This window comes from Sorex fumeus, unplaced genomic scaffold, assembly GCF_029834395.1.
Source record: "Sorex fumeus unplaced genomic scaffold, SorFum_2.1 ptg000014l, whole genome shotgun sequence".
Taxonomy (NCBI): Eukaryota; Metazoa; Chordata; class Mammalia; order Eulipotyphla; family Soricidae; genus Sorex; species Sorex fumeus.
The window spans coordinates 25669950-25697872 of record NW_026606071.1 but is presented as its reverse complement, the minus strand read 5'-3'; the positions used below and the strand labels follow the sequence as shown (position 1 = coordinate 25697872).

The following is a 27923-nucleotide window of genomic DNA, read 5'->3' as shown; positions in this document are numbered from 1 at the left end:
GCCAGTGGAGAGCGGCGGGGCGGGGCGGGTCGAGGCGAGAGAGGCCGGGAAAGCGAAGCGGGGCAGGATGTAGAGCGAGGGGCGGGGACAGCGGGGCGGGGCGGGGCGGGGCGAGCGGAGTGGGTCTCGCCGAGAGGGGCGGGGCGAATGGGGCAGGACTGACAGTGCGGGGCGGGGCGAGCAGAGTGGAGTCAGTGCAGAGGGGCGGGGTGGGACCAGTGAAATAGGGCGGGACCAGCGTAGAGGCGGGGCGAGCTGGGCCGGAAAAGCAAAGCGGGGCGGGGCGCAGCGCTAGGGGCGGGGCCAGCGGAGCGGGGCGGGGCCGGTGGCGCGGAGCGTGGTGCGCGGGACCCGGAGACCCGAGCGTGGAGAGCGGAGTGGGGCGGGGACGGCGCAGACGGGTCGGGCCTCCGAATGAACCCGGACGATTTCTCTCGGTAGAGTCTGGGGGCCCCTGCCTCAGAGTGGCCTGGTAGTGGGGGAGGTTGCACATCGGGAGGCCCTTTCCCCATCGCCCCCCCACCCCTCAACCTTGGCAGCGTCTGCCACGCGGGGCTGCGCCTGGGAACCCTTTGGAGGGGCGCGCGGGCGCGGGTTTGGGGGACCTTTCCGCATGTCTCCCATTTTCCAGTCATGGAGGAGGGTCTTCGCCGGCCGCTTAGGTGCAGTGGAAAAGTCAGGGCAGTCTTCTGGGTGCACGGGCCCTTCGCCTCTGGGTGCACGGGCAGGTAGGGGTCCACGAATTAGCTGGGGTGCAGGGAACGGCCCAAGCCCCGGCGCGGAAGGTGGGTGCGCTGCGGGCCGGAGAGTAGAAGTCGCCGCCCTCTCGAGCCTCCGAACGCCGGCTGCTAACTGCCGAGCGCACCCCTCAGGGCCTCGAACCCCCCCTCCCAACCTTTCGCCTCCCGCTTTTCTCCCCTCCCCGCGCCCTTTGATTTGAATTCGAAGCCGCACCTCCCTTCCCAGGAAGCGCGCCACAGGCTAGGAAGGAGGGAGTGGGACAGAGGCGTCTGCTCCCCCGTCAGGGAGCTACTTGGGTGCGGGGCTGCAGCCTACATCTCCGAGTACCGCACCTGATTCTCCCGAACCGACAGGTCTGCGCGACAGGCCGAGGGCCGGGCGCCGACCCGACATGGCCCTGGTGCCCTATGAGGAGAACGCGGGGACGGGGCTGCAGAAATTCCACAAGCCGCTGGCCACCTTCTCCTTTGCCAACCGCGCGATCCACATCCGGCAGGACTGGAGGCAGCTGGGGGTCGCCGCGGTGGTCTGGGACGCGGTAAGTCCGGCGTGGGGGAGGCCTGGAAAACGTGGGTCCCGGGAGATGATCTGAATGATGTACACGCATGCCATCGCGTGGGTGAAACAACTTATGTGCCACCGCCCATTTCACCTTTTAAAACTATTTGAGATGGGGTGGGGGGGGGTGGATGGGGGGGACCGGGAAGAGTGGAGGTAAATTCACGGTAATGCAACCACTGCGATTACTTAGAACATCTTCGCTAACCCCCTCTAAAAAATTTCTACCCACTTCACTGTTCAGCTGCCTCCACCCTACCCCTGCCCCCCAGCTCCCGAGGAATTGAAGGGTGAGAGAAGAAAGAGGGTGGAAAACCTGCAGATCATGCTGGGGTAGAGGGAGGACAGCAGAAGCTCTGCCCCCACTTTGGATTTTCATTTCCGTGAACTTTTAAGCTAAAAACATCATCGAAGGTTTGTTGTGAAGTGGGGAAGTCCCCATGGAAGATTGTTAAGACGGGTGTACCTGTGAGTTTTTGTCGCACCTACTGGTGCTCCTGGCTCAGGGATCACTGGGGGCAGGGCAAGGGGATCATATGTGGGGGATCATCCCAGGTGGGCTAGGGACAGGCCCTCTGCTGGCTTTTCCACTTCTTCCAGTCCCATTGCCCTTCATCTGCTTGTGGCAGTGGCCTCTAAGCACCACTCAGTGGGAGCTCACTTCCTGCTGGGGGAAAGGCAGAGATCCAGCTCTGCGATCTTAATAAGGATGTTAGGAAAACAGGAATAAAGAGGCTCATATATATATATATTTTTTTTCTTTTTCTTTTTTTGGGTCACACCTGGCAATACTCCTGGCTCTGTACTCAGGAATTACTCTTGGCGGTGTTCAGGGGACCATATAGGATGCTGGGAATTGAACCCTGGTCAGCCGCCTGTAAGGAAAACGCCCTACCCCCTGTGCTATTGCTCCAGCCCCTCATATATATTTTAACCTGGCAACATTACTGTTAGGGGTGTAGCCTGAAGTAGCTACATGTAGTGTTTGAGAAACAGAATTAAGAGTAACTGTGGAACAGGTGAACTTTCTAAATGCTCACTGGAGATCATTTTGGAAGATGGAATTGCTTTCGTGTGGGGCTGCTCCTGTTTTCAGTGGTGCTTTGGAGACCGTGTGGTTCAGGGCATCAACCTAGGCCTCCCATATACGCAGCCCTCTTAGCTATCTCTCTCTAGCTCTCGGACGTGGCAGTTTTATTGATAGTGGCCATTGAAATGTTGTATTCCCACTTGCTCTGTGTTAGTAGAGTGTATGTACATACTAACGCAAGCCTCAAGTCAAGACTTAACCTTTGAGGGGGGCGTGCAATGGGGAGCAGAGCTGAATGTGACTGGCAGGCGGGTGAGAGTCTTTCTCCTTCTGGTTGTGAAGTCGTATGGGCAGTGTCACTGCTCTCCCGTGTGGGCAGTGTCACTGAGACACTGCCATCCCCTTTAGGAACTTGGTGGGGCCGGGTGAATGTCCGCTTGCCGTCGAAGCTGGGGAGGCCCTTCCATGGGGACTGGCACCCTGCTCTGCTCTGTCTTTGGGGAGTCTCTTCAGTGTGCATTGCTCTGTGGCCCTTGATCACCGTGCCCTGTTTGTGTTCTGCCACAGGCCGTCGTCCTTGCCACCTACCTGGAGACGGGCGCCGTGGAGCTGCAGGGCCGCTCTGCCGTGGAACTGGGTGCTGGCACCGGCCTGGTGGGCATAGTGGCTGCACTGCTGGGTGAGTGCCACATGTGGATGCATTCCTGGCTGAGGCGCCTTGGCCTCGGTTTTCTGTGCGGGCAGGGAGGAGGGTGGCATACTTGGTAGCGCTGCAGCTCAGTACTCAGCCGTGTGGTGCCAGCAGTCCAACCCAGGGCCTCAGCATGCACGGCAAGTGCTCTACTGACAAGCCATGTCCGTGTCCCCTCTGTTTGCTGTTTCAGGAGGCAAGACCCATTGTTTGTGTTATTTTTCTTTCCCCTGCACTTTTCATTATGGACCACCTACTGGTGCTTTTACCTCGGTTGGATTGGTTCATTCTCTCTCTCCCGTCTCCTCATTCTCTTGCACCAGGACCTCGTCTCTCTTTCCTTTCCCTCCCTTACTACCGTGGCAACATTTTGTCTTTTTTATACTTGAATAGCATGGCATTGCATATATATCACCCCCCCCCCCCCATTTTTTTTTCTTTTTGCGTCACACCCGGTGATGCACATGGGTTACTCCTGGCTCTACACTCAGGAATTACCCCTGGCGGTGCTCAGGGGACCAGATGGGATGCTGGGAATCAAACTTGAGTCGGCTGCGTGCAAGGCAAATGCCCTACCCACTGTGGTATTGCTCCAGCCTCTGTGTCATCCCTTTTTTAAATCTCTCAAAGAGCCTAGGGTTTTGTCCCTGTCTTAGTTATTGTAAATAGTCCTGCAGTTTAAATGGGGTGCATTTAACCCTTGGAGTTAATGACTTCTTGTGTTTTGGATCAATATCCAGAAGTGGAATTGCTAGATCTCATGTTACTTCTGCGTTGAGTTTTTTGAGGAATGGTGCACAGCTTACTGTTTTTTCATCTTGATGCCACCGAGATTCCTTTTCTTCTCCCTCTCACTAGCTCTTGCTGCTTGCTCTGTCATTTGCACAGGTGTGAGATGCTTTCCCATTGTGGTTTTGGTTGGCAATTTTTTGATTGGAAGTGATGAGCATTTTTCATGTGCCTACTGGCCCTCTGTAAGGGTACTGTCATCTTTTCTTTTTTAATTGAATCACCTTAAGTTACAAAGTTACAAAGCTTTCATGTTCGAATTTCAGTCATACAATGATCAAACACACATCCCTCCACCAGTGCACATTTTCTACCACCAATGTCCCCAGTATTTCCCTCCACCCCCCACCCCCAACCCCAACCCTCCTTCTGCCTCTATGGCAATTTCCCTCATACTCTCTCTCTACTTTTGGGAATTATGGTTTGCAATATAGATACTGAGAGGCTATCACGTTTGGTCCTTTCTCTACTTTTAGCACACATCTCCCATCCCGAGCAATCCCTCCAACCATCATTGACTTAGTGATCCCTTCTCTTTGGAACTGTCATCTTAAGGCAATTTTGAATTTGAAGAAAATTCTCTCATTCATATCCGTAGTTGCTGTCAGCTTATGTGCTTTCCCATGCATTATTGGATTCAACCCTGAAAGACAGGCACCATAGCTATTTTCTCTTGCAGTGCTAAGAAACTTTGCAGAGCTTTTCCATCTAGGGACAGCTGTCCCACTGTTACTGACATAGTAAGGTCGTATACAGTTTCAATTTTGTTTTTGAGTAGGAGTTTCATACTCAGGTACTCTGGAGCTACTCCTCCCATGGTGCTTGGCGGTTGCTCTGAGTAGTGCCAGGCAGACCATGTGGTACTAGAGATTGAGCCCAGGCCCATCGCGTACAGAATGTGCGTTCCAGGCCATTGACCTGGACCTAAACACTAGACAGTTTTGAATTGATCTACGGGTTTGTTGTTTTTCGTTTGTCGGTTTGGGGTTCTGGGGGCCACACCAGAGTGAGCTCCCAGGACTGTGAGCACCTCTCTCTGGTGTGTGACCCTGGAGCATTGTAGTGGGGGCGGTGTGAGTACCACACTCCAGTATGACTGGGGAGCACTGTAGCAGATGTGTGTGAGCACCTCCCTCTGGCATTTATGGAGCACTGTAGCAGGGGCGTGTGAGCACTTCCCTTCAGTGCACACGGCCGTGGGGGTGTGCGGCCCCAGTCATCACAGCAGTGACACCAACCAAGGGATGGGGGCCGAGGGGTGGGAAGGGCTGCTGTTCTCAGGCCTACCTCTGGGTGGCTGGCAGGAAGAGGGTGGTCCGGAGTGTTGTGTCATGCCAGGTAGTAAAGGAAGGGATCAAGGATGACTGATAAACTTTTTGCTTTCAAATTTTTTCTCCTTTGGACTTCATGTTACCCTGAGGCCTACTGACTTGAAGGTCGAGACTTTACATGAAATTTGCTTGTAAGTGGATAGACATGGAGAGTATCATGCTAAGTGAAATGAGTCAGAAAAAGAGGGACAAACATAGAATGATTGCACTCATTTGTGGAGTATAAAATAACATGAGACTGACACCCAAGGACAGTAGACACAAGGCCCAGGAAGATTGCTCCATAGTTGGAAGCCTGCCTCATGAGCTGGGGGAGAAGGCAGATGGAATAGAGAAGGGATCACTAAGAAAATGATAGTTGGAGGGATCGGTCGGGATGGGAGGTGTGTGCTGAAAGTAGATAAAGGACCAAACCTGATAACCTCTCAGTATCTGTATTGCAGAACATAATGCCCAAAAGTAGAGAGAGAGTAGAGGGGAAATTGTCTGCCCTGAAGGCAGGGGGAGGGTGGAAAAGGGGGGGTACACTGGGGAGATTGGTGGTGGGGAATATGCACTGGTGGGTGTTTGATCATTGTATGATTATAACTCAAACATGAAAGCTTGTAACTGTGTGATTCAATAAAATAAAAAAATAAATAAAGATTGACACTTTAGTGGTAGACAGCTGGGGATCATGGGGGAAGGGTCATGGGTATGGGGGTCAGCTGAAAGAATTCAGAATTATCCACTCATGGTCACTTGGGGATCAGTGACCCATTCTGTGAGCACCTCCTTAGCAAAAAGTAGGTTTGTCATCCAGACAAGTTGAAGCTCACTTTTACCAGGAGAAAGTACCCACAAATGTACTTGATCACTGTTTTGCTCTCTTGCAGCCCTCCATGAAGCGGGGCTCTTGTGTATGACCTGTTGACTGTCAAGAGGTGCTTACCCTGCCTTTAACTTGACTTCTTGCCCATTGTACTGATGTGGACATTACTTGATCTCTTGTCTCACCTTCTAGGTGCTCATGTGACAATCACGGACCGAAAAGTAGCCTTAGAGTTCCTCAAATCAAATGTTCAAGCCAACTTACCTCTTCCTATTCAAGCCCGAGCCATTGTTAAGGAGCTGACTTGGGGACAGAATTTGGGGAGTTTCCCACCAGGAGAATTTGACCTGATACTGGGAGCTGATATCATATATTTAGAAGAAACATTCGCTGATCTTCTTCAAACATTGGAACATCTCTGTAGCCAGCACTCTGTGATTCTCTTAGCTTGCCGAATCCGCTATGAGCGTGATAACAGCTTCTTAGCGATGCTGGAGAGGCCGTTTACTGTGAGTAAGGTTCACTATGATCCTGAAAAAGATGTCCATATTTACAAAGCCCAGAAGAGAACTCAGAGGGAATACTTGTAGTCGGCTATAATTTGGAAGACAGTTGTTGAGGGACGTTGAAGTCTTGGACCCGAACTGAATAGAAAAGTAGCATCACCGCAGGTTCTCAAGAGACAAAGCACATGAGGAGTTTGAAAACAAAGCAGCACTGTATCTGAGTGCTGTGACCTTTTGGCTGTACTTCATTCACTCAGAAAATCAGCTAATAAAGCAGGTGCAAGATTTCTGTTCGTCTCATTTCTGTGTGCCATCCTGCTCCCTGCCAGCACAGATTTCATGAAAGATGCAGTGACTGGTACGAGGGCATCTGCAAAGCCTCGAACTTGTTTGGGTTGAGGCTTTATGCGAGCAGCTTAAAACACACTGTGAGAGAGATGGTGAGGTCAGTTTCCTCACTTTCTGACTTTCGAACAGTAGGTTGAACATACATTTTCTGGGCTGTTAGAATACTTGCAAATCTCTGACGTCTTCTGGTCACTTATGTCTAAAATAATTTTTGGTTCTTTCAGATCAGGATGTGAGTTTTCTGAGTCATGTTTTTCTGGCTTAATTTTAGATGCATCTTTATAAATAAAAGTAAAATCATGATTACTTACATCCCTTCTTTTGGTGGGGTGTTGGGGGTGGGTGGGGATGGTGCTGTTCCCAGCAATGCACAGGGCCATGCATACTAGGAATTGAACCTGGGGCTCCCACATGCTTCAGCCCTTTTTTGATCTCCCCCCAGCAGATTTTATTTATGTTTGTTTGTTTTGTTGGGGCCACACTCAGGGGGTGCTCAGGAATTACTCCTGGTGTTTCTCAGGGGACCATATGTGATACTGAGGATCAAACTGGGGTTGGCCATGTGCAAGGCAGGCACCTTACCACTCTACTATCTCGCCAGCCCCTTGATTACTTCTTTCAAACATCCAACATCTTGGATTTCCACGTGCTGTGAACATGTTATCTTTTAATCATTTCCTCTCCTGCTTTACCTTTACCCAAATGTTTTGCACAGAAGTGAGTTGGGGAAGATGCAGATCCCATTCGAGTGACCTTACATAAGGCTGGTTCGGTTCCTCTGTGGGCACATAGCTCCTGGCCCTGAGGGGCCACCCCTAGCAGTGCGTGGAGGCTGTGCAATGGCAGGGATCGAACCCAAGGCTTTGCAAGACTTCTGCTTTGCCTTCTGAGTTACATCCCTGCTGTGTAATTCTTCTTTGTAGGTTTCCCTGCATCCTTATAAATGGGATGAAATTTAAGAAGTTTTCAATTTTAGCTTATTGCTTATTCAGTATCCCTGTTCCCTAGAACTCTTTCTTAGGGGCCAGGAATGTCTGGACTCTTTCATTGTTGCCACTTCAGTATCTCATGTTGTCTTTCTTGAATAAGAAAATACACATTTCATCTAGAATATAAAGGTGATGATGATCTTTGGGTTAAGTGACTGCTACACTGTTTAATGATTATCTTTGGTAGACTTCTCTGAAGTTATATACACCTTTTATTTTAGAAAATGTAAAAACTTCAACAACAGCACACATTTAGGCCACAAGATCATTAACATTGCAGTATGGTATTTGGAACTAGACAGATTTTCATTTCTGGAATCTTTAAATAAATGTTCTGGATATAAAAATACATTATTTCCTACATATGTTCAAGTAGAGGTTTTGATAAAGTTGAATAAAAAGTTGCAAGCATTCTGTGATTTATCAGTTCAACACAATTCTAATACTATACTTCAGAAATGAATTATCCCTTACCAAATCCAGAATCTAGTTTGTTACTGCATTACTGATATTGTAATTCAGAAGGAAGTTTTCTGAAACAAGTAAAAGTCCTGCATTATCAACAGCGATAATGAAAGCCCAAATCCTACAGATGTGTGGAAGAAATGAATGTATTTCGGTTTAGCTTAACATTGTAACTTGGGGATAGGTATTGAAGTGGTTTGGAGTCAGAGTGGGGAATCCTTGAGATTCCTGGGTGTTTTGCTAAATGCAGTCAGCAGGGATTTGATTAATAATTAACTAAGATCAGAAAAGGGTTTTTTTTTTTTTTTGCTTTTTGGGTCACACCCGGCGATGCACAGGGGTTATTCCTGGCTCAAGCACTCAGGAATTACTCCTGGCGGTGCTCAGGGGACCACATGGGATGCTGGGAATCGAACCCGGGTCGGCTGCGTGCAAGGCAAACAGCCTACCTGCTGCTACCTGCTGTGCTATCGCTCCAGCCCCAGATCAGAAAATGTTTACGGTAATTTTTTTTTTTTTTTGTACCTCAAGTAGAAGGCTAAAAGTCCAGTGGCAGAGATTGTCTAAGTGAAAATGGGTTTAAAGTGTCACAGTGGCTCCAGAAAGTAGGATGACTGAATGCAGCCTTTGCATGCAGGAGGCTCACTGCCCCAGCCCTGCCAGGAGCGACTCACAAGCACATGGCTGGGAATAGTCTGTGGGCACCAAAACCAAAACCAAACAAATCTAGGCTGGGGTACAGGTTGTTCAAATGGGGATGCTTTTAAGATATTGGAGGGATTAGAAAAGGGGGGAGTTGAATCAAGGTGCAATCAGAAAAGTTCCCAGCTCTCTCTTGGGAGCCAACGTGGCCCTGCACTGGTTATGCCGAGGTCAGGGACATATTTGTGAGGACCATCCCTAGGGTCGATGCATGGGCAGAAAGTTCCAAGTTTCTGGGCCAGAGCGATAGTACAGTTAGTAAGGCATTTGCCTTGTACATGGCTGACCCAGGTTCAATCCCCAGCATCCCATTTCGTTCCCTGAGCACGGCCAGTAGTTCCTAAGTGCAGAGCCAGGAGTAACCCCTGAGCATCACCAGGTGTGACCCAAAAAAACCAAAGGGAAAAAAAAAAGTTCCAAGTTTCAGTTCCTGGAGAGCGGACTCCGTGGAATCACCAACATTCATAGAAGCTTTAGGGCTATGTGAGGGTATGGGAAAAACTGGTATATGATGGTATAAATGCTCATTGAAAATGACAATAAAATTGTTTTTCAGTTTTGTTGAATTTTCAGTGCTTTTGTCCCTAATAGAAACTTAAGTCTAACCCTACTTCACTAAGCTTTGATTCTCACAGAAGTTTCTTTTCTCAGAGTAGTTATTCTTAATTTTACCCCAGCCAAAATCAAATGCTGCTGCCAAGATGCTCATGTTAAAATATATGTACATTATCAGGTTCCTAGAATGGCAATTGTTTTCTCAGCAAATTCTCTCTCAAAGGTATTTTACTCTGTTTTCATGAGAGAGCAGTCTGAACCCTGGTTCCATGTGAAATCATTTCCAGTAGAAGATTCTTTCATAGACAGATCAAGGTCTAAATTACCTAAAATTATGTTTAGAATAAATTTATCCAAATTAACCTCATACTACTAAATCATTGGCAACTCTTTTAGGCAGAATAACATTGGCCTGTCTGTCAATACATACTGAGCACTCATTTACTGGGTTTTATTCTGTGATTTTAGATCTTGGAAAAATGCAATAATAATGAACAACAGAATCTGCTAACCTAGTGGAGAGTCAGATAGACATTGTTTGAACAAACTGGGTTTGTAATGTTTTATCCTACAAACTACAATGTGTGCTCCTAAAGACATGGACTGAAGCTTACATTTTTATTTCAAAAATTAGCCCAGTGCCCTCTTCATAAAAGGAGTCAAATGCACACTCAGGGACAACAAAGTATAAAGCACTCTCTCAGTAACAAATTATTGTGAGGTAGTGCAGCGGTTAAGGCCCTTGCCTTGCATACGGCCATCCTGGGTTCAATCCCAGCACTCCGTATGGTTCCCTGAACCCCAACAAGGAGTGATCACTGAGCTCAGAGCCAGGGTAAACACTGAGCACCAGAGTTTGGCCCCCAAACCAAAACAAATGCTTACTGAGAGATAGTAAGGTGTGTGGTTCTCCAAGCACTGCCAGGAGTCATTCTTGAGTGCAGAGCCTAAATCTCAGGGAGTAAGCCCTGAGCTTTGCTGGGTACAGACCAAATACAAAGGGAGCGAGGGTGGGCAGGCCTGAGTTAGTTCTCTGAGAGTTAGTACTTTGCAAGTGGCTGACCTGGGTTTTATCCCTGGCATCCCATGTCCCCTCACCATTGCTAGATGTAGCCCCAAACCAAACCAAAACAAAACAAAAAGATCATTAACTTTACTTGCACCTCTAATGACAATAATAGCATCCAAACTCTTAGAAACAGCTTTCCTCTTGTTAGGTTCTCCTTGTGCTGGAAAAGAATCCAGTGGGTCAGGCACTTGGCTTGCAGGTGGCAGACCTGAGGTTGGTTCCTGGCACCACATACAGTCCCACAAGTCACTGTCTGGAGTGATCTCCAAGCACAGAGCCAGGAATAAGATCGGAGCAGTCAGGTGGGGCCCCAAAACAAAAACTGTCTTCCTTTATTTCAACTTGGCCAATGTACTTTAGAAAAATTAAAAGGTTCAGTGAGTGAGAAGAAAACATTCATTAAAACAGTTGTTCTGGCTTAGTTTTTTTTTTTTTCTTTTGTAATGGGAGTGTGGGGTGGAAGCCACAACCTGCTGAGCTTAGGGCTTACTGCTGGCTGACAAATGGATTCTGCCAGGTGGGGTTTGAGGGAAGATATAGGGTGCCAGGATTGAACCCAGGTTGGGTGCATACAAGAGAAATGCCCTACTCGTTGTACTATCTCTTGAGCCACCATTTTCTGGGTTTTTTAAATGTTTTGGTGGTTAATGATATCATCTACGAGATGGGGGTAGGGAGGTGGGTGAGACGATCACCAGCTTGAAGGAGAAAATAAAAGTTTTGTTTCTAAATTGACAATCTGAATGGAAATATAAATGAGCCTGGAATTCAAGCCTACAAAGCACTGGGATTGTTTCCATAGGTGTCTATCTCGAGGACAAACTTTTCAGTGTCCTGAGTTATTCACCAGTTACTTGTGAAAACAGAGTGGCAGCAAAGGCATTGGTGAAAAGAAAGGCACTCTGTGCGGCTGGAGGCTGAAAAGCACATGAACAGTTTATAAGGAAGGTGTCCACAAATCCTGATTTTTTCACAATACAATCCAGTTCTATACTCTAGTCCCTATGGGATTAATGTAATCACCCTTACTTTCCAAAATGACTGTTTGTAAAATAAACTATGTGGACACTCTTCGTAGAAAAAAAAATTAGGTATTTTGTTCAACAATGGCAAGTATAAGAGATTTAATAAGCATGGCAAAAAGTACTGTGAAATAAATGCAATTGCTTATTTTCAGAAATTGAATCAATTGTATATGAGACTTTTATTCTTATGCATTAAGCAAAGAGCATTCCCTTGTTTGATATGATCACAGAACTTAAGAATTACAGGGAGGACCTGAGAAATTCTTCTAGTGCAAACATGCATTGTATGTCAAGAGAAAGCAGGTTATCTCGCCCATTGGCTATCTCAATAGGAGACTGGCAATATCCCCAAATCCTAAAATAGGCACTATTCAGTCCTACTGAGAAAAGTGTGCTGCAAACAGAAATACAGTAAAATTAAATAACTATAGAATGTGTGAAGAAAGTATCTTATTGCTTGAATTCATTTTGCTGCTGGGTAACACAAGCTTGTGATACATTCTAACACAGATTGTACTCATTTAACAAAGTAACATACCTTCTCTCAAGAAAATATACCTTACCAGGTCAACAAAAGAAAAAGATGAGATTCCCATCCCCAAAAAAGAGACTTACAGAGTTTTTAAAAGCATGTTTATGTGACTGCACATAAATGTTTGTGTAAAAAAGGGCATTATGACAGGTGATACCACAAAGATAACAGTAAGAAAAAGCACTTTATGACAATATTTCACAAATTCACAAGGATCACTTTAATATACAAAGCAACGGCTACCATTCTGAACATAAAGCAGCTAATATGTACATAGTGTTAATAAAATGCATTATAACTCAGTACATTTTTCTCTTTACACAAAGCACAAAGATTTAGGCTAAAAAAAATAAAACAGGGATGTTTTTAGAATGTAGGGAAGTTTATTAGAAATGTATTTCCCTCATATAGTTATTTATTTAGTATTCAACTCCAATAGCAACATCAGAGTTAAAAAAAATCAATACCCTGTTTTGTGCTGATAGTTTTTTTGGGGAGATATTCTTTACCCCAATCTAAAGGAAAAAGCAAAGCGAAAATATCACCCAAAAAAAGAAAGGAAAACTTTTCTCTCTAGAAACTTCCCTGATTATTTTGTTTCTAAAAAGTTTCAAGTGATATATCTAGGTTTGAAATATTTTTTTGGGAGGGAATGACAACTGACAATGGACAATTGATTGGGGACAACTTTACATGGAAAACTGCTAACTAGCTCTCTTTGCCACCCCTAACCTATACTCAAATAAAAATGTCGACAAATTATTTCCCACTCTTAATATAAATAATTTTACATACACAAATTGGAGTGGCACCTGGATAAAAATACTTCTATAAAGCACTTACCAATTTTTAAAAAACGTTAAGAAAATAAAACCTCCCAAAGACAATGATAGATCATTCACTTGGCCAACTAACACAAGATCGTTATCTGCAGGGATTTTCTTCCTTCCCTCGCAATGTTTAAACTATCTCAGATTTCCTCTTACATCTCTGAGATGTTTCTTAGACGAGAAGTACGGAAATATGCCATACTTCTGTATACAAGTATTAAATAATGCCACATAAATGTAGGTAAAATTTGAATTTCCTACTGTTTGATCCTTCGCAAAGGCATTTCCTGAAGATTGTTCATTTTTCTTTTACATGCTGGTGAGAAAAAAAATTCAAAATGTATCATGTATACACCCAGCTAGGACCTGCACCCACAGTACCAGAATGCAGACAGGTCAATATTTTTCTCTGTGCTAAACAGCTCTGCCTGTTTATAATATCAACTTGCTTCACAGGCTACGTTCTTTTTTTTTTTTATTTTAATTTTTTTTAAAAAATAAATTTCAAGCTAAAACACCTGAAATATATAATCCCTCCAAATGTTATCTGGTCCCTCTTAAAGTTTGTTTGCCCCCTGAGGACACATACAAAGGCTTAAGCTACATTCACTAATCAGTAAGAACTTATCATAAGCAGATGAGACAGATGGAACTTCAGCACCCTGTTTATTTGAAATTCTTCCATCCTGACTCAGCTTCATGATATGTTCAACCCCTTGGGGATTAGTGCCTCTCCTTGCCATGATTCTAGACTGTCAAGGAAACCAGTTCCTAGTACATACTGTGACTGTGCAGTCAACTAAAAAAAAAAAAAAGTTAAAATATCAATTTTGAAAGTATTCAAGATGCCAAGTAAGCCGTCCAATAAAGTCTAGTTGTGCTTTGTACAAGAGTGAGCAAATTTATCTCCTAACTCATCACCCATGGGCTTGCTAAGCACACCTCACTTTACCCCTCCTCATCTGAAATCAAACTTACCAATTTCTTTGATTTTAAAAAGCAATTTAAGGTACAAAAATTACACATAATCTCCAAAATGACTTAGTAAAATATTTTACTGTTTGTGAACAAATGAATGTCTTGGCATTCAATAAACAGTATTCATGTTACGGGAAGGATAGTCTCATTTAAAATTAGAGTTATTTATCCGCTTGAGTTGCTTTCCTTCTATGATGAAAAAGAGTAAAATAGGGTTCAAACCCATTCTTCATTTAGATGGGCAAGTCAAATCTAATTTCCTGATATTTTCCATTTACAGCTACTGAGGCTTACTAAGGTTAGCCCTTAGGTGCTGAATATTTCAATCAAGGAAAAATTTCCATGACAAAAGTCACATGATTTAAAGGGAGGAAAAAAACATAAAAAATTGATAACTAAGGGAGAGTCTCAAGTTGCTTATACCCCAAACTGGGTCATTTTTAAAAGTGCAAGTTACACCAAACATTTACAAAAAAATATAATGTAAATATAATCCAAATAAATATACAACTTTTGTATTAGATTAACGGGAAACAATATACCTGTGGCTTTCAGGCAATGAAATGAAGGCTCTTGAAAAACAACCAAAACGGTATGTAACCACTAGTTCTAAAAGCCATTTTAATTTTTTAAAAAATCTTAATATTTTAACCTTACTCAATCCTGCAAAATGAAGCAGCTTTTTTGCTTTCCAAAATAGAGATGATACTTAATGCTAGTAGCTAAGAATGACTGATCACAGAACAACATAAACAAAAAAAAAAACTAGATTGAAGTCACTTTAAAAAAATACAAGCATCCTGGTTTAAACTTTGTTTCTTTCTAAGCCTTTGTATGGTTCCACATGTCACCCCAAATGGTCAAAATGATAGTGGGGATTAGGCCCGAGAGACAGAGATAACTTCAGCCAGATGACTCCTGACGGGACAGCCTGCCTGACTGGTATTGTGCTTCCAGATTCTAGCACTGCCACTGACCTACCACCCAAACACGGTTTTGGACAAAATCCCTGCTCAAATGAAAATGCCAAAATTCCTCCCCCAGGATGATTTTTGAAAAAAAACAAACAAAAAAAAACAACAAAAAACCCAGTGGTACCTTTTAGAAGCTATCTTCAAAATGTTCTTACCACTGTTATAGCTGCCAGAGACAAAACATATAAACCAAATACTTCGGAGGGGGTGGAGTAGGGGAGTTTTCAAGTGACTAGTAACCAAAGAAAAACAACAATAAAAATAAAGTGTTTGGAAGAAAATTAGATTTAAAAAATGAATCATGAGTGCTGGAGTAATGCAGTCCAATAAACTATAGAAAGGATGCAACAGAACACACAAAAATGTAAAATTTCATCTGACCTCAATATACTATAATACTCAGCATTCCTGACTTAAGAGCTCTCAGAGCTTCAGATTATATACTGTATGTATATATATATGTATATATATATATATATAATATGTACACATATATTATACAAATGCTATTCCCACCCCCAACCCACAAGAGTATCTAAATGAACAGAGCACCTTTGACAATGTTACGGTTGTCAATAGGGTACTTAGTTTAAAAAGAAAGAATGTAAAATTATATCCCACACCTTTTAATAATGTGAACACATTGAATCTAGCCCTTTCTAAATCACTTTCAAACACTATCAAAACTTGAAAACTCATAATAGTAATATATCAAAAATAAACCCCTCCCACTTCATTTTTATTAGAGTTAATCTGTCCTATAGATAAAAGTGCCACATGGCCCTATATTTGCAAAGTGAGCAATACCAAACTTGCTATTTTCTAGGCAAATCAGTAGCTTATGTACAGATTCCTATGATGACATTTTCATCTTTTTTGGCCAATAAAGAAAAACATTTTTACAGGTAACATGGCCGCATGTTCTTGGCTACAAGATTTTTTTTTAATTATGTTATTTTCTTAATAAAGATTCGCAAAATTGCATGCGTAAAAACAAACACCTTTTCCCAATTCTCATAAAAAAATTCTGCACAAAAGATGCTTAATTTCTATCTGTATAAACTGAAATCTTCAAGTCTTACGGTCTAAAGCAGATTCAGCCACAGTATACATTGCTTACCTCGCCATTAACTGACTTCAAACCAGTGAAATCATCCTCACAAGAAATCTTGGTAACTTATATAACTTATATAAGTTCTTTATAACTTACAAACCCAACCAGCTAGTTTGAGTGTGATTGCCTTGAGACTTATCAGAGACTACCAGGACCACTGATTTTCTAATAAAATATAGTCTGAACTTATGCAAAACATTGAACTTTTAGAGAGTACAACTTGCTAAATATTGGGTTATTTCCATTTATAAAAAGCTGACAACATTCAAAATGTTCAACTGTGACATTTTGACTCATTAAAAAGAACTGTAGTTTGTGAAAAGATTTGAGACTTTGCTTGGTTTCTATTAAACCAGTTTTGAAAAATGATGTAACTATATGCTGGTATACAAATAATTTTTATGCTATATAACTTTCCCCATTAGCTCAGCAGGATAAACATCAAACTTTACAGTCGTTTGAAAGCCTTCTTGAGACTGGTGAATTGTCCAAATATAAGACTACATCACTCAATTCTTAGAATGAAGCTCCTTCATAAACTCTGTTCATCCTTGAAAAAAGACAATGGTTTGTTACAAACAAAAATATACCATTTACAAACATTAATTAAAAATACTTTCAAAACAGACCCAAAATTAACACCCATATCTGCATACTTTGTTAACACATTAACAACTTTTAAAAGCAACCCATGACTAAATATAAAACATCACTCTCCTAGACTCATTAAAAGGAATATCCTTCTCAAATGAGAAATTATAACTTAAACTATATCTGTCTCCAATTTTTAAAATTCACCTTAAGTCTTTTAAAAGGTAACTTTAAAATTTATGAGGCTTAGTGAACAAAAGGAGTAACAATAGGAAATAATATGGAAAACAATGTATGATACATACAAATACAAACTGTTATAGTTAAAACAAGTTGCTCCTTTAAAATGATGAAGGCTATATATAGCATACAAGAATGCTAATGCATAACTATTCTTTTTTAGAAGAAAAAAGACAAAATTGTGTTGTAAGAACGATAACCCAAACACTGTAGTACAGCAGTCATTCAAATGTCTAAAGAAAATTTCCTTGTGCATAACTACTACTGTACTTTTTAGAACTATATCCTAACAACTTCTTTCATTAAAAAAAAAATCTACTGTTAAAGTATGTTAATATGGAAAAAAATTTAAATCAGTATTATTCTATAACACATTTTATAAACAAATATATCACTTTGCTTTATTTAACATCTTGAAGTCTTTTTTGTTGGTGATATAATGTAAGTGCAATGGGGTTCAGAATATATTTTTAAGTAATGAGTGACACTAAGTATTTTTGAAGGTGATGACAATGACATTTATTTTAAAACCTTATTATAAAATTCAAGGGGTTGGTTTACTAGTGAGCATACTTTTTTTTAAAAACTAAGAATTTAGTACTAAACTAAAACAAGCTTTGTCTTTTTATTTACTTCAATTTAATTAAAAATTCAAATACCATGCTTTTTATTCAGTTAGTTACTTCTAATGTATTCAGAAATGTTGAACACACAGACCTGAATTAAGAAGCAACAACTGCCATATGGAAGAGCTGTGTTAATACAGAATGTTTTTGAGAACCAAGGACAAGTTTTCAGTATTGAAGAGAATATACATTAAAAAGCACTTGGAATTCATTCTTAACTTCTTCGACACCATACTAAAATTCTTTTTTAGAGGGTAGGTATCTTAACAGTTTTACATAATTCACAATGCAAATATGAAAACATGTCAATTTGGCAATCAACACTTCTTCATTGCACCTTACTTACTTTATGCATGCGGCCCACACATTACTTCAGCGCAAGAGGCTGGGGTAATTCTGTCCCTAAGGCAATCAAGGAGCTCAGCACAAACCTTGATATCACTTAAAAAAATTTTCTTTTCCTCATTTCCCCCATCAATTTATGGGTAAACAAATGATTACTTCTTGAAGAGGGTGGGGGGGATGAAAAGCAGAAGTCTCTTCATGATTCCTGACGCTGAAAATTTCTTGAGGGGAGAAGTGGAGAGGCAGGTGTTGGAACATTCACAGTTTAATGCAAAAGCACAAATGAATGAAATTCTGTAGTTGCTTTCAGGCAGTTTTGCGCATAGAAAAAAAAGAAATGTTTAGAAAATAAGATGTTTATTTTGTCTTTCTGTTTGTGGCCAAGCCAGTCTTTTTTTTCCACCATACAGGTGAAAATTTAAATCCCAAATTAATCTGATTTGTGGCAGTAAAGGTCCTTAAGTGCTTTTAGCTCCTCAATCAGTGTCTTGTTTTGGTTTTCAAGCACTGCCACTCTGTTTTCTAAACATTTCACATATTCTTTCTTCTTTCTGCGACACTCTCTTGCTGCTTCTCTACAAGTAAAATGAGAAAAAAAAAACCATGTAATGTCACAATACAATTTTAGAGAATTTGCTCAAAGTAACAATCTTTTAGTCTAATAGACTTTTGAAAAAACATACAGAATGACTACTTGTAAACTGCCTTACACAAAACTTTAATTTTCAAATAGCATAGAAGATTAATTTTTAAAAATAAACACGGTCAAACAAAAGAGCTGAATGATCACGTGAAAGCTCACAAACTCTTTTCCAGATCACTAAAAAAAAATAAAAGACTAACTTTTATTTCAACAAAAAATTTTGGGAAAACTTGAATATCTATGAAAACAACTATGAAAATAGGCCCTTACATCATGTTACAAAAATGAACAACAACAACAAAAATCATTAAAGGTCTAAATCTAAGATTTAAACTTTTAGAAGAGTCTGGGGGAAACATGGGTCAGGGGCGAGTACTTCTGCATGAGTGAGACCGAGCATGAGATCTGGCATTGATATGTCACCCAAGCACCCCATTTTGGGGGGCCCAACACGGAAGCTTCTAATTGAGGCTTCAATCAGAGACTTGGTCTAAATGGGTATAACCCAGGAATTGTCCCTGGACAGCCTGAGTGAGTACTGCTTGGGAGGCCCGAGTCCAATAATAACTTCTAGATCTTAACTTGGGAAAACCTTTATGACAATAAATTTGGCAGTGATTTCTTGTATATACAACCAGAAGTATAAGAAAGTAAAGCAAAAATTGATGGAACTAAGTAAAACTTCAAATCAAAGGCTATTTAAATTGAAAAGGCTACCTAAAGAAAAAAGAAGAAAATATCTGCAAATCGTAAGTCTGATAAGGTCTGATCAATATAGCAAACATTAATAACCATGTTTGAGACCTTGGTTTCAACCCCCAACACGGCATGGCCTGCTAAGTACCACCAAAAGTGGTCCCCATGATAAAAGAAAAGAAGAAAGCAGTATCTTGAATATATGAAGTTCTAGAACCCAACAAGTTAAACTGTTTGCATAATAAGCACGCAAACAGATATTTAACATCACTAATCATTGGAGAAGTATAAATCAAAACCACAATGAGACATCACTTTACAACATTAGGATGGCCACTATCAAAAAACCCCAAATAATCCCAAAGAACCAAAATTTAAAATAAAATAAAATAAAAAGCTGGCAAGTGTGTGAAAAAATCTGAGCCCTTGGTTTACACTTGGTGGTACATTTACCCTTGGTAAAATGAAGCAAATAGTATAGAAAACATGCATCACAATTCCACAAATAATTACCACCTAGAGATACTTGTATATTTATGTTTATTGCAGTATTCTTCACTTGAGGGGGGGGTGGGGGGGAACCAACAGATGAATAGATAAGCAAACTGTGGTTTGTCAACACAATAGGCCATTATTCAGTTGCAAAAAAAAAAAAGTCAATTCTGAGCATGGTATGAGATAGCTCAAGCAATAGAGCACATGCCTAGTATGTGCAGGGCCCTGGATATGATCCCAGGACTTCCTACTCTTCCTTCTCCCACCCCATCCTCAGCACCAGCAGCACTCTGTATGTCTGGCCCCTACCGGACAAGTGTGGGCACAGCACAGTCAGCCCCACACCACTGAGAACCATAGGAGGTGTCACCAGTTTTTTTTAAAAAGGAAATTTCATTATAGCCTACAATATGGATGAGACTCGAGGCTACTACACTAACTGGAATAAAAGTGACAAAAAAAGAAACGTGAGGTATCTCAAGTAGTAAAACTCACAGGAACAAAAAGAATGATGACTACCAAGGACTGAGTGGGGAGATGCAAGTTACTTAATAGTTCCAGTTTTCCAAGACAAAAAAAAAAAATTTTTTTTTACCCCAAACTAAAAGTAATTATTTAGATAATCCAGCAGATTATAAAAATATCCTAAGCCTCTAAAACATTAAAAAAAAGAAAAAATAAAGCAGTGGGGTTGTGGATAGGAGATGTAGTACATCGGGAAGGGCAGTTGCCTAGCAAGCAGCCAACCCAGGTTTGCTCCCAGCACCCATAATGGTCCCCAGAGGCTCATCACAGAGTGATTCCTGAGCCCGGAGTAAGTCCTGGGCACTGCAAAGAACAAAACATAACAAAAAAGTAATTGCTTGGAATTTTTCACGGGCAATTGAAGCAACAGAGTACTGAAAAGGAACTTCAGTGTCAGACTCTGATTTAAGTGGCTCTAGAACCCCTTACCTGTATTGTGACCACAAATTACTAAGGTTTAGTTGCCAGACTGCGTATAGCCCACCTGAGTTCAGAAAAATTTTTTTTCCCTCGAATGATGCTTTACTGTACATGAACTATACAAAAAGGTTATGAACTGTCATTGATAAAACTGTTTCTCCTATGGTATGAGTCAGTAGTTAGGAAATTGCTATGCATACGAGAGTTACGTGGGCTGGAATGATTGGACAGCAAGTAGGGCATTTGCCTTGCATGCAGCCGACCTGGGTTTGATTCCTCCATTGCTCTTGGAGAGCCTGGCAAGCTACAGAGAGTATCCCGTCGGCACGGCAGAGCCTGGCAAGCTCCCCGGGGTGTATTCGATATGCCAAAAACAGTAACAACAAGTCTCACTTCGTGTTTCTGGAGCGAGCAGATGTCATTGGGCTACACTAGCACACGAAAGCACGCAACAGGGATGAATGGAGACATTACTGGTGCCCACTCAAGCAAATCGATAAACAGGACAACAGTGCTACAAGAGTTACGCATACAATAGTTAAGCAAATATATAAATTAACTACTTAATGGGAAGACAACTTTCTACTTTAAAAAATTACAAATAAGAGAAAGGAAAAGTTAAAATGATCTCTGGCTACAGAGGCAGAAATATCAGTATGAACTGACATTATAGTAACGTAAGGATTCACTAGGTTAGAACACCTAACGTACTTCCTTCTAGCTCTATCCTTCAGGGTGGTCTAGTAAGCAAAAAACTCCAAAATCAGAGTATAACAATTTCTGTTTCTTTGATTTATAAATATTGTTGCCCAATAAAAGGGAGAAAGATTCAATGAAGAAATGGTGAATTCCAGAGTCTGTAAGAAAAAAACGAAAGCTGAGAAGTGAAACCAAAAAATGCCCAAAAGTGCAAAAAAGGGTATCAGCATAATCTCCTCCCAAAATACTAAATACTAGGTGATTTTTCACTTATGACTACTGATTCTTTTATAACCCCCCCGTCTTTTGAATGAGGGTTAAATTTAGAGACTCACTTTTAAGGAACAAAGTGAAATAAACAGATTGGAATTCCTTTTACTCAAAGAAACAGAGTGTAAAAAGTAAAAGGGCATCTACAAAGTGTTATAAGTTAGCAGTGGAATACCAACTTTAATCAAGCTCTAGAAATGAACACCATTACCAGTATGAGTCATACTGGTAACGTGTTCCTGCTGTGATGAGCAGGGCACACCACACTTACACCTTTATTCTGTTCTCCAAAACCTGTCACGTCAATCTAGTCATTAAAAAAAGACAGGCTTAAGGTTCTCAAGTACACCTGCTTGCCTTGCCATGTGGCTGACCCAGTTTAATCCCTGGCTTCTGCATCTGATCCCCTCAAGCGCCACTGGGGGTCTCTTCTGAGAAAAGATACAGGAATAGTCCTGAGCATACCCATCCGCACCCATGCACAATCCTAAACTGAAAGGTACTCCTGAAAGAAACCTAGCTACCACTCTTTAAAAAGTAATGGTGGTGGTGGTGGTGTGTGTGTGTGGTGGTGGTGGTGGTGGTGGTGGTGGTGGTGTGTTTGCAGCTGCCCAAATCACTGGAATGATAGTACAGTACAGTAGGTATGGTGCTTGCTTTCCACAAGGTCAACCCAGGTTAGCTCGCAAGCACACCATACCCGCCCCCCATCCCCCAGCAAGTTCACCTGGATTGATCCCTTAGAGCAAAGCCAGGAGTAAGCCCTGAGAACTGCCTGGTGTGACCCCCACAAATAAAACAAGCAAAAAAGACTAACAAGGTCATGAAGCCAGGAAGACAGCAATTCAAACTGCTCCAAGCAGCTGAACAGATGCCTAGCATGTACAAATACATTTATTCTTTTGAGTTTTGGACCACTACCAGCAGTGCTTGGGGACCATTCGGTGCCAGGGATCAAACGCAGGCCTCCTGCATGTGAAGCATGCCCTTTAGCCTGATTAGTTATCTCTAGTCCAACTTCTTAGTTCTGATAAATGAAGCTTGGTTATAAAATATGCAAGAATTATAAAATATGCAAAGGGGATGCAGAATAATGAATATGGAACTTGTAGAGTATAAAATTCTTCCAAAATAAAAAGATAAAAAAATAGTAAATGGGTATATTTCAATTTATATAATACTTTATTAAAAAGCATTTTTTTACTCATTTTTAATTCATTTTCTCTGATAATCTGTCTGCTCATACCTGAAACTCAGTAGCACTATAGCACTGTCCTCCCGTTGTTCATCTATTTGCTCGAGCAGGCACCAGTAACGTCTCACAACAAATTGTGAGACTTACTGTTACTGTTTTTGGCATACTGAATACGTCACGGGTAGCTTGCCAGGCTTTGCGGTGTGGGCGAGATACTCTTGATAGCTTGCCAGGCTCTCCCAGAGGGGCGGAGGAATCGAACCCAGGTTGGCCGCATGCAAGGTAAATGACTTACCCACTGTGCTATTGCTCCAGCCCAAAAACTCAGTAACTGTCTTTTTGGTTTTTATTTTCCTTTTGGTTTCTGGGCCAACCTAGACAGCACTCAGGGCTTACTCCTGGTTCTGAATTCAGGGATAAATCCGGGCGATGCTTGGGGAACCATATGCAGTGTGGGGGATCAAACAAAGGTCACCAATGAGAAAGTTAAGTACCTTGACCCCTGTGCTATCTCTCCAGCCCAACTCAGTAGTCTTCTTAAACTTTCGTAGCTTATTATTTGCTTTGCTACTTCATCTCCTTCTTGGCTAAAATAGAGCTTACATATACGTTAGACATATTCTCCCCCCCTCCCCTTCTGTTTTATTTGGGAGAGGGGGACACCAGTTGTGCTCAGGGCTTACTCCTAGCTCTGCACTCAGGGATCACTCCTGGTGGTGGTAGGGGATCATAGAGGATGGCAGAGATAGAACCAGAGTCTGATGCATGTCCTACCCGATTCTCTCTCTCTCTCTCTCTCTCTCTCTCTCTCTCTCTCTCTCTCTCTCTCTCTCCTCCTTCTCCTCTTCCTCCTCCTCCCTGCCTCCCCCCCACCGTCTCTCTGTCTCATCCTCTCCTCCTCCTCCTCCTTCCCGCCCCCTCTCTCCTCCCCACCTCCCCTTTTTCTCTCATTCTATTTCGCCTTTTCTTTGAATGCTCTGTTTTTAAAGACATCTGTTAAAATCCTTCTATACTCTAAAACTCTAACTTAAGTGTTGAGGGTTTATTACTTCCATCATTTTTTTTATCCACCTTCCCACTCACTCCCACTGACGCAGTGCCTGTCTTTGTGTGTGATCTGGCGAGTGGTATACAAGGTAGATAAGATGTTTACCACACTTAACCAGAGATGCTCAGAAGCACTACCCTTCTTTCCATGCCTCTGAGAAGTGCTCCTTCTCTGACCGGGTGCGCAGGTGGAGGAGACGCACAGCACATGTCTAAGGATGCTGAGATAGAATTTAAATGAGGAAAATAATTTTTGTAAACCCAAGACTTTATGATTTCCCCCTATTATTGCAGCAACACAATTAGTAGCAACCACCTGAACTTCTAATAATCTTAACCAGGTATCTTCAGTTTGATTAAGTGGCCATTTAAGAGGTCTATGAACTGTGGGATCATGGCCTTTTCTTTTTTTTAGTTTGTGGGCCACACCCAGTGGTTTTCACAGCTTGCTTTTGGCTCTCTCCTCAGGGGACCATATGAAAGGCTGGGGATTGAAGCTGTGTTCGTCACATGCAAGGCCTCTCTGGCCCTCACAGCCTTTTGCTATCACAGTTTAAGCTAACTTTTTTTTTTTTTTGCTTTTTGGGTCACACCCAGCGATGCACAGGGGTTACTCCTGGTTCATGCACTCAGGAATAACTCCTGGTGGTGCTCAGGGGACCATATGGGATGCTGGGAATCAAACCGGGTCAGGCCGCCTACAAGGCAAACGCCCTACCCGCCCTACCCGCTGTGCAATCACTCCAGCCCCTAAGCTAACTTTTCATGATAAGCCTTATGTAAGGCACAAAAAGGATAGTTGTTAATAGTGAATACATTCAGGAAAGAAGTGTTTCTATCTTTTCTTAACCCAAGTACCTATAATGGCAAAGAAAATTTAAATAAAGAATTCTGGAGATACACTGCCAAGTAAATCACTACTGGTCTGAATTTCAAGTGGGTAGGGCATTTGCCTTGCATGCGGCGACCTAGGTTTGATTCCTCCACCCTTCCCAGAGAGCCCAGCAAGCTACCGAGAGTATCTTGCCCACACGGCAAAGCCTGACAAGCTACCTGTGGCATATTCGATGCCAAAAACAGTAACAAGTCTCACAATTTGTTGTGAGACCTTACTGGTGCCCGCTCAAGCAAATCGATGAACAACAGGAGGACAGTGCTACAGTGCTAATCTTAAAAATGCCTGTTTCTGGGGCGGGAGAGATAGTGCAGCACTTAAGGTGCTTGCCATGCACATGGTTGACCTAGCACCCCATCTGGTCCCCAAGCTCTGCCATGAGTGATCCCTAAGACAAGTAAGCTCTAAGCACCTATGCAGCCCAAACCACCTCCCACCCTAAGCTGAGGGGGGGTGGGGGGTGGGGGTGAAGCTTCCTTTTTGTTTTAAAAGCAAAATAAACATTAGGGAAGGCATTCTATATTTTTCTCTTGGAGCTACATATCTTCAGGGTACTGCTATGTGCTTTAAGAGGCAGAGCAGGGACAGTTACTTACAAGGAATAGAGTCTTGTCAGATCCAGGCAAACACCTCAGCTCCAGCAATTTCTAAAAATGTACCCTTTTCCCCAAATATTTGCCTTTTTCCCTGAAATACAACTCTTTTACTAAGTGAAAGCCTTTACCTCCTTCTGGACAGAATATAATATGTAACAAAGTAGGTGTATTTTCTAGTATACAATGAGAATCTTAACAGTATTTCAGGGGAAAGGTCAGTGCCAAAATATCTAGAATTAAGGCTAGTATCAACATGTATATTATGTGTGAAATATACATGAATAAGGATGAAAGCTTTTTTTTTTTTTAACTTTTTGGGACACACCCGGCGATGCACAGGGGTTAATCCTGGCTCTGCACTCAAGAATTACTCCTGGCGGTGCTCGGGGGACCATATGGGATGCTGGGAATCGAACCTGGGTCAGCTGCGTGCAAGACAAACATCCGACCGGCTGTGCTATCTCTCCAGCCCAAGGATAAAAGCTTTAGAGTGAAAATTTGATAGTAAACAGAAATCCAGGTGAGTAGAGTTCCAAGAAATTTAGGGGAAGAGAGCAGTTAAAAGTGTCAAATACTTCTTAATTAAAAGTAAAATGAAATAATGAGAATAGAAGACTTGCCAGTGCAGGTGGGAGGGACTCTGTACCTTTTCAGATGTAACAATTCGCTATGGTGGTCACAGTTTCTGTGAGGTTCTAGTCTCTATATGGGATGCCAGAGATCAAAAGCGTTGTACCAAAAATTACACGGTCAGTCAGGTAGCTTCTCTGAGGATTTCAGTGAGCAAAGGTGGTAACTGACATGTGCCCTGCTCCTAACTCAGTTGTATAGGGGAGACAGGGAGTAATGGTTAGAATCAAGTGAATCAGGAAAAAATAAAACTCGGTCTGCTAGTCGAATGAAGTAGGTTTCACAAACTACTTCCACACAAAAGAGTAGGCAGTCCTCTGGGCCGGCCTCAGTAGTACTGAGGGAAAAGCTACCGTGCTATCTTTCACCTACTTCAGTTACACTGCTTTAGTATGGTGTACAACTCACATTCCACAGAACCAAACTCATAGATAAAACCTAAAGTCCTTTTGTTGTTTTTGTGATAAAGAGGATTTCTGCTTATTTGTTTTAGGGGCCCGGCAGTGCTCAAGGGTACTCCTGACTCTGCTCAGGGATCACTCAAGATGGGGCTTGTGAAACCACACGGGGTGCTGGAGATCAAAGCCAGGCTGCTGTGTGCACGGCAAGCAACAGACTCACTATATTATCTATTTAGTCCCAATAGATTATTTTTTTATTACTTGGCTGTAACTATTTAGAACTGGTTTCCTTAGTAGTGCTATTGTGTTAAATTTCACAACATGGAACAGACTTGCTTCTAATTTTAGAAAGGGTTAAATATATCCTTATATTTAAAAACTTATCTAAATGCATGCTTTAGTTTGCATCTTTAAAATATTTCAAATATTAAAATGAATGCAGCTTTTATTCTTCTGCTGAGTATGAGAATTCTTTTGTGTAACAGTGCCAGGAACTGAACCCAGGGCCTCCCAAGTGCAAGGCTCTATCTTTAAGCCAACTCTGTTCGTTATTGTAATTAAAAGACTTAAAGATAATCAGCGACAACGAGCACAAACAAAATGAAAACATTGCAACTTACTTTCAACCTTTCTAGAAGGCTCTGCCATTTTTTAAAAAACTCTGGTAAAATTTCTGAATACACTACAAGAACTAAGAATACAAGCTGAGACATGAAATTGCATAAAAACGTAACAGTGCACTCTGGAGTGACAAAGAGCTTCTGGAGCATTTGTTTGACTCTCTGGCTAAGTGTCAGGATCCTGTTTTACAAAGGAGAAAACAGGATTAAAAAGTTAATGTGGAAGCTGGGGAAATGGTTCGGGTGACTAGAGTTGATCTGCATGGAGGAGACCCAGACTCCATCCCTGGTACTAGCAGGCTTGCCCTCTGAGCACTGTCAGGTGTGCAACCTGCTCCACAAGCAGAGGTTACTATGGGGCTGGGGGAGGTGTAGCTCAATAGTCAAGCACATGCCCAGCATGACGGAGGCCTTGGGTTGGAGCCCTAGAAGCACATGGCTAGGCCCGGGCCTGAGCCTGAGCCTGAGCCACATCACTGGGAATGCGCTCTCTTCTCCCAGGCACCACTGCATGTGACCCTATTAAAAAAGATGAATATGTTCTTATGAAGTCATGGCAAAAGGAGACAGATCCAGGATTTGAATTCAGCTATTCTGGTTTATTATCTTTTCTTTCCACTTCATCAGTATTAAAAAAAAAAAAACTTGTTATGAAAACCAGAAGAATAATTTAACTATTTTCAAAATCTTCTATATTTATATACCTTATTTTCACTTTTCTCTTAGGTTATTTCCATTTAAAAATTCCAAGCTCGGAGTACATCAACGGCCTTGATCCAGAGACACAGCAGTGAATCCCGGAAGAAAGCAGCTCGCTAGAGATCACTCCAGACCCCTTACCGAGCCAATTCTACCGGGACACCTCAGATAGAGCAGGTGTGCCCTCTCTGCCTACTCCAGATGAAACCCTCTTGGTCACGAGCTTCCAGAAGCAAAACTCAGGTATGCGGG

The 27923-nt window shown here is 42.2% G+C and overlaps 2 protein-coding genes across 8 annotated transcripts in view; one reads left to right on the top strand and one right to left on the bottom strand.

The window, feature by feature from the left end:
• The first annotated feature begins 353 nt into the window (after positions 1 to 353).
• On the top strand, positions 354 to 27923 carry METTL21A (methyltransferase 21A, HSPA lysine). Of its 3 annotated transcripts, none has more exons than XM_056111545.1 (4): positions 354 to 437; positions 1095 to 1279; positions 2897 to 3008; positions 6144 to 6980. In XM_056111545.1, the coding sequence occupies exons 2-4, from the start codon at positions 1133 to 1135 to the stop codon at positions 6539 to 6541; spliced, it is 657 nt and encodes a 218-aa protein (XP_055967520.1). In that variant the 5' UTR covers positions 354 to 437; positions 1095 to 1132; the 3' UTR covers positions 6542 to 6980. The 3 variants fall into 3 exon arrangements, with proteins under 3 accessions (XP_055967520.1, XP_055967521.1, XP_055967522.1); XM_056111546.1 differs by having other exon boundaries at positions 394 to 442; positions 6144 to 6981; XM_056111547.1 differs by lacking the exons at positions 354 to 437; positions 6144 to 6980 and adding an exon at positions 27699 to 27923 and having other exon boundaries at positions 1024 to 1279.
• The window catches only part of CREB1 (cAMP responsive element binding protein 1), a 68826-nt gene continuing 53129 nt past the window's right edge, over positions 12227 to 27923 (bottom strand). For 4 of the 5 annotated variants that reach the window (XM_056111541.1, XM_056111543.1, XM_056111542.1 and 1 more), the window contains one exon: positions 12227 to 18415. In XM_056111541.1, the coding sequence (XP_055967516.1) occupies positions 18271 to 18415 (145 nt within the window). In that variant the 3' untranslated portion in view covers positions 12227 to 18270. The remainder of the gene's footprint in view (positions 18416 to 27923) is intronic. The other variant, XR_008792081.1, reaches the window with a different exon arrangement.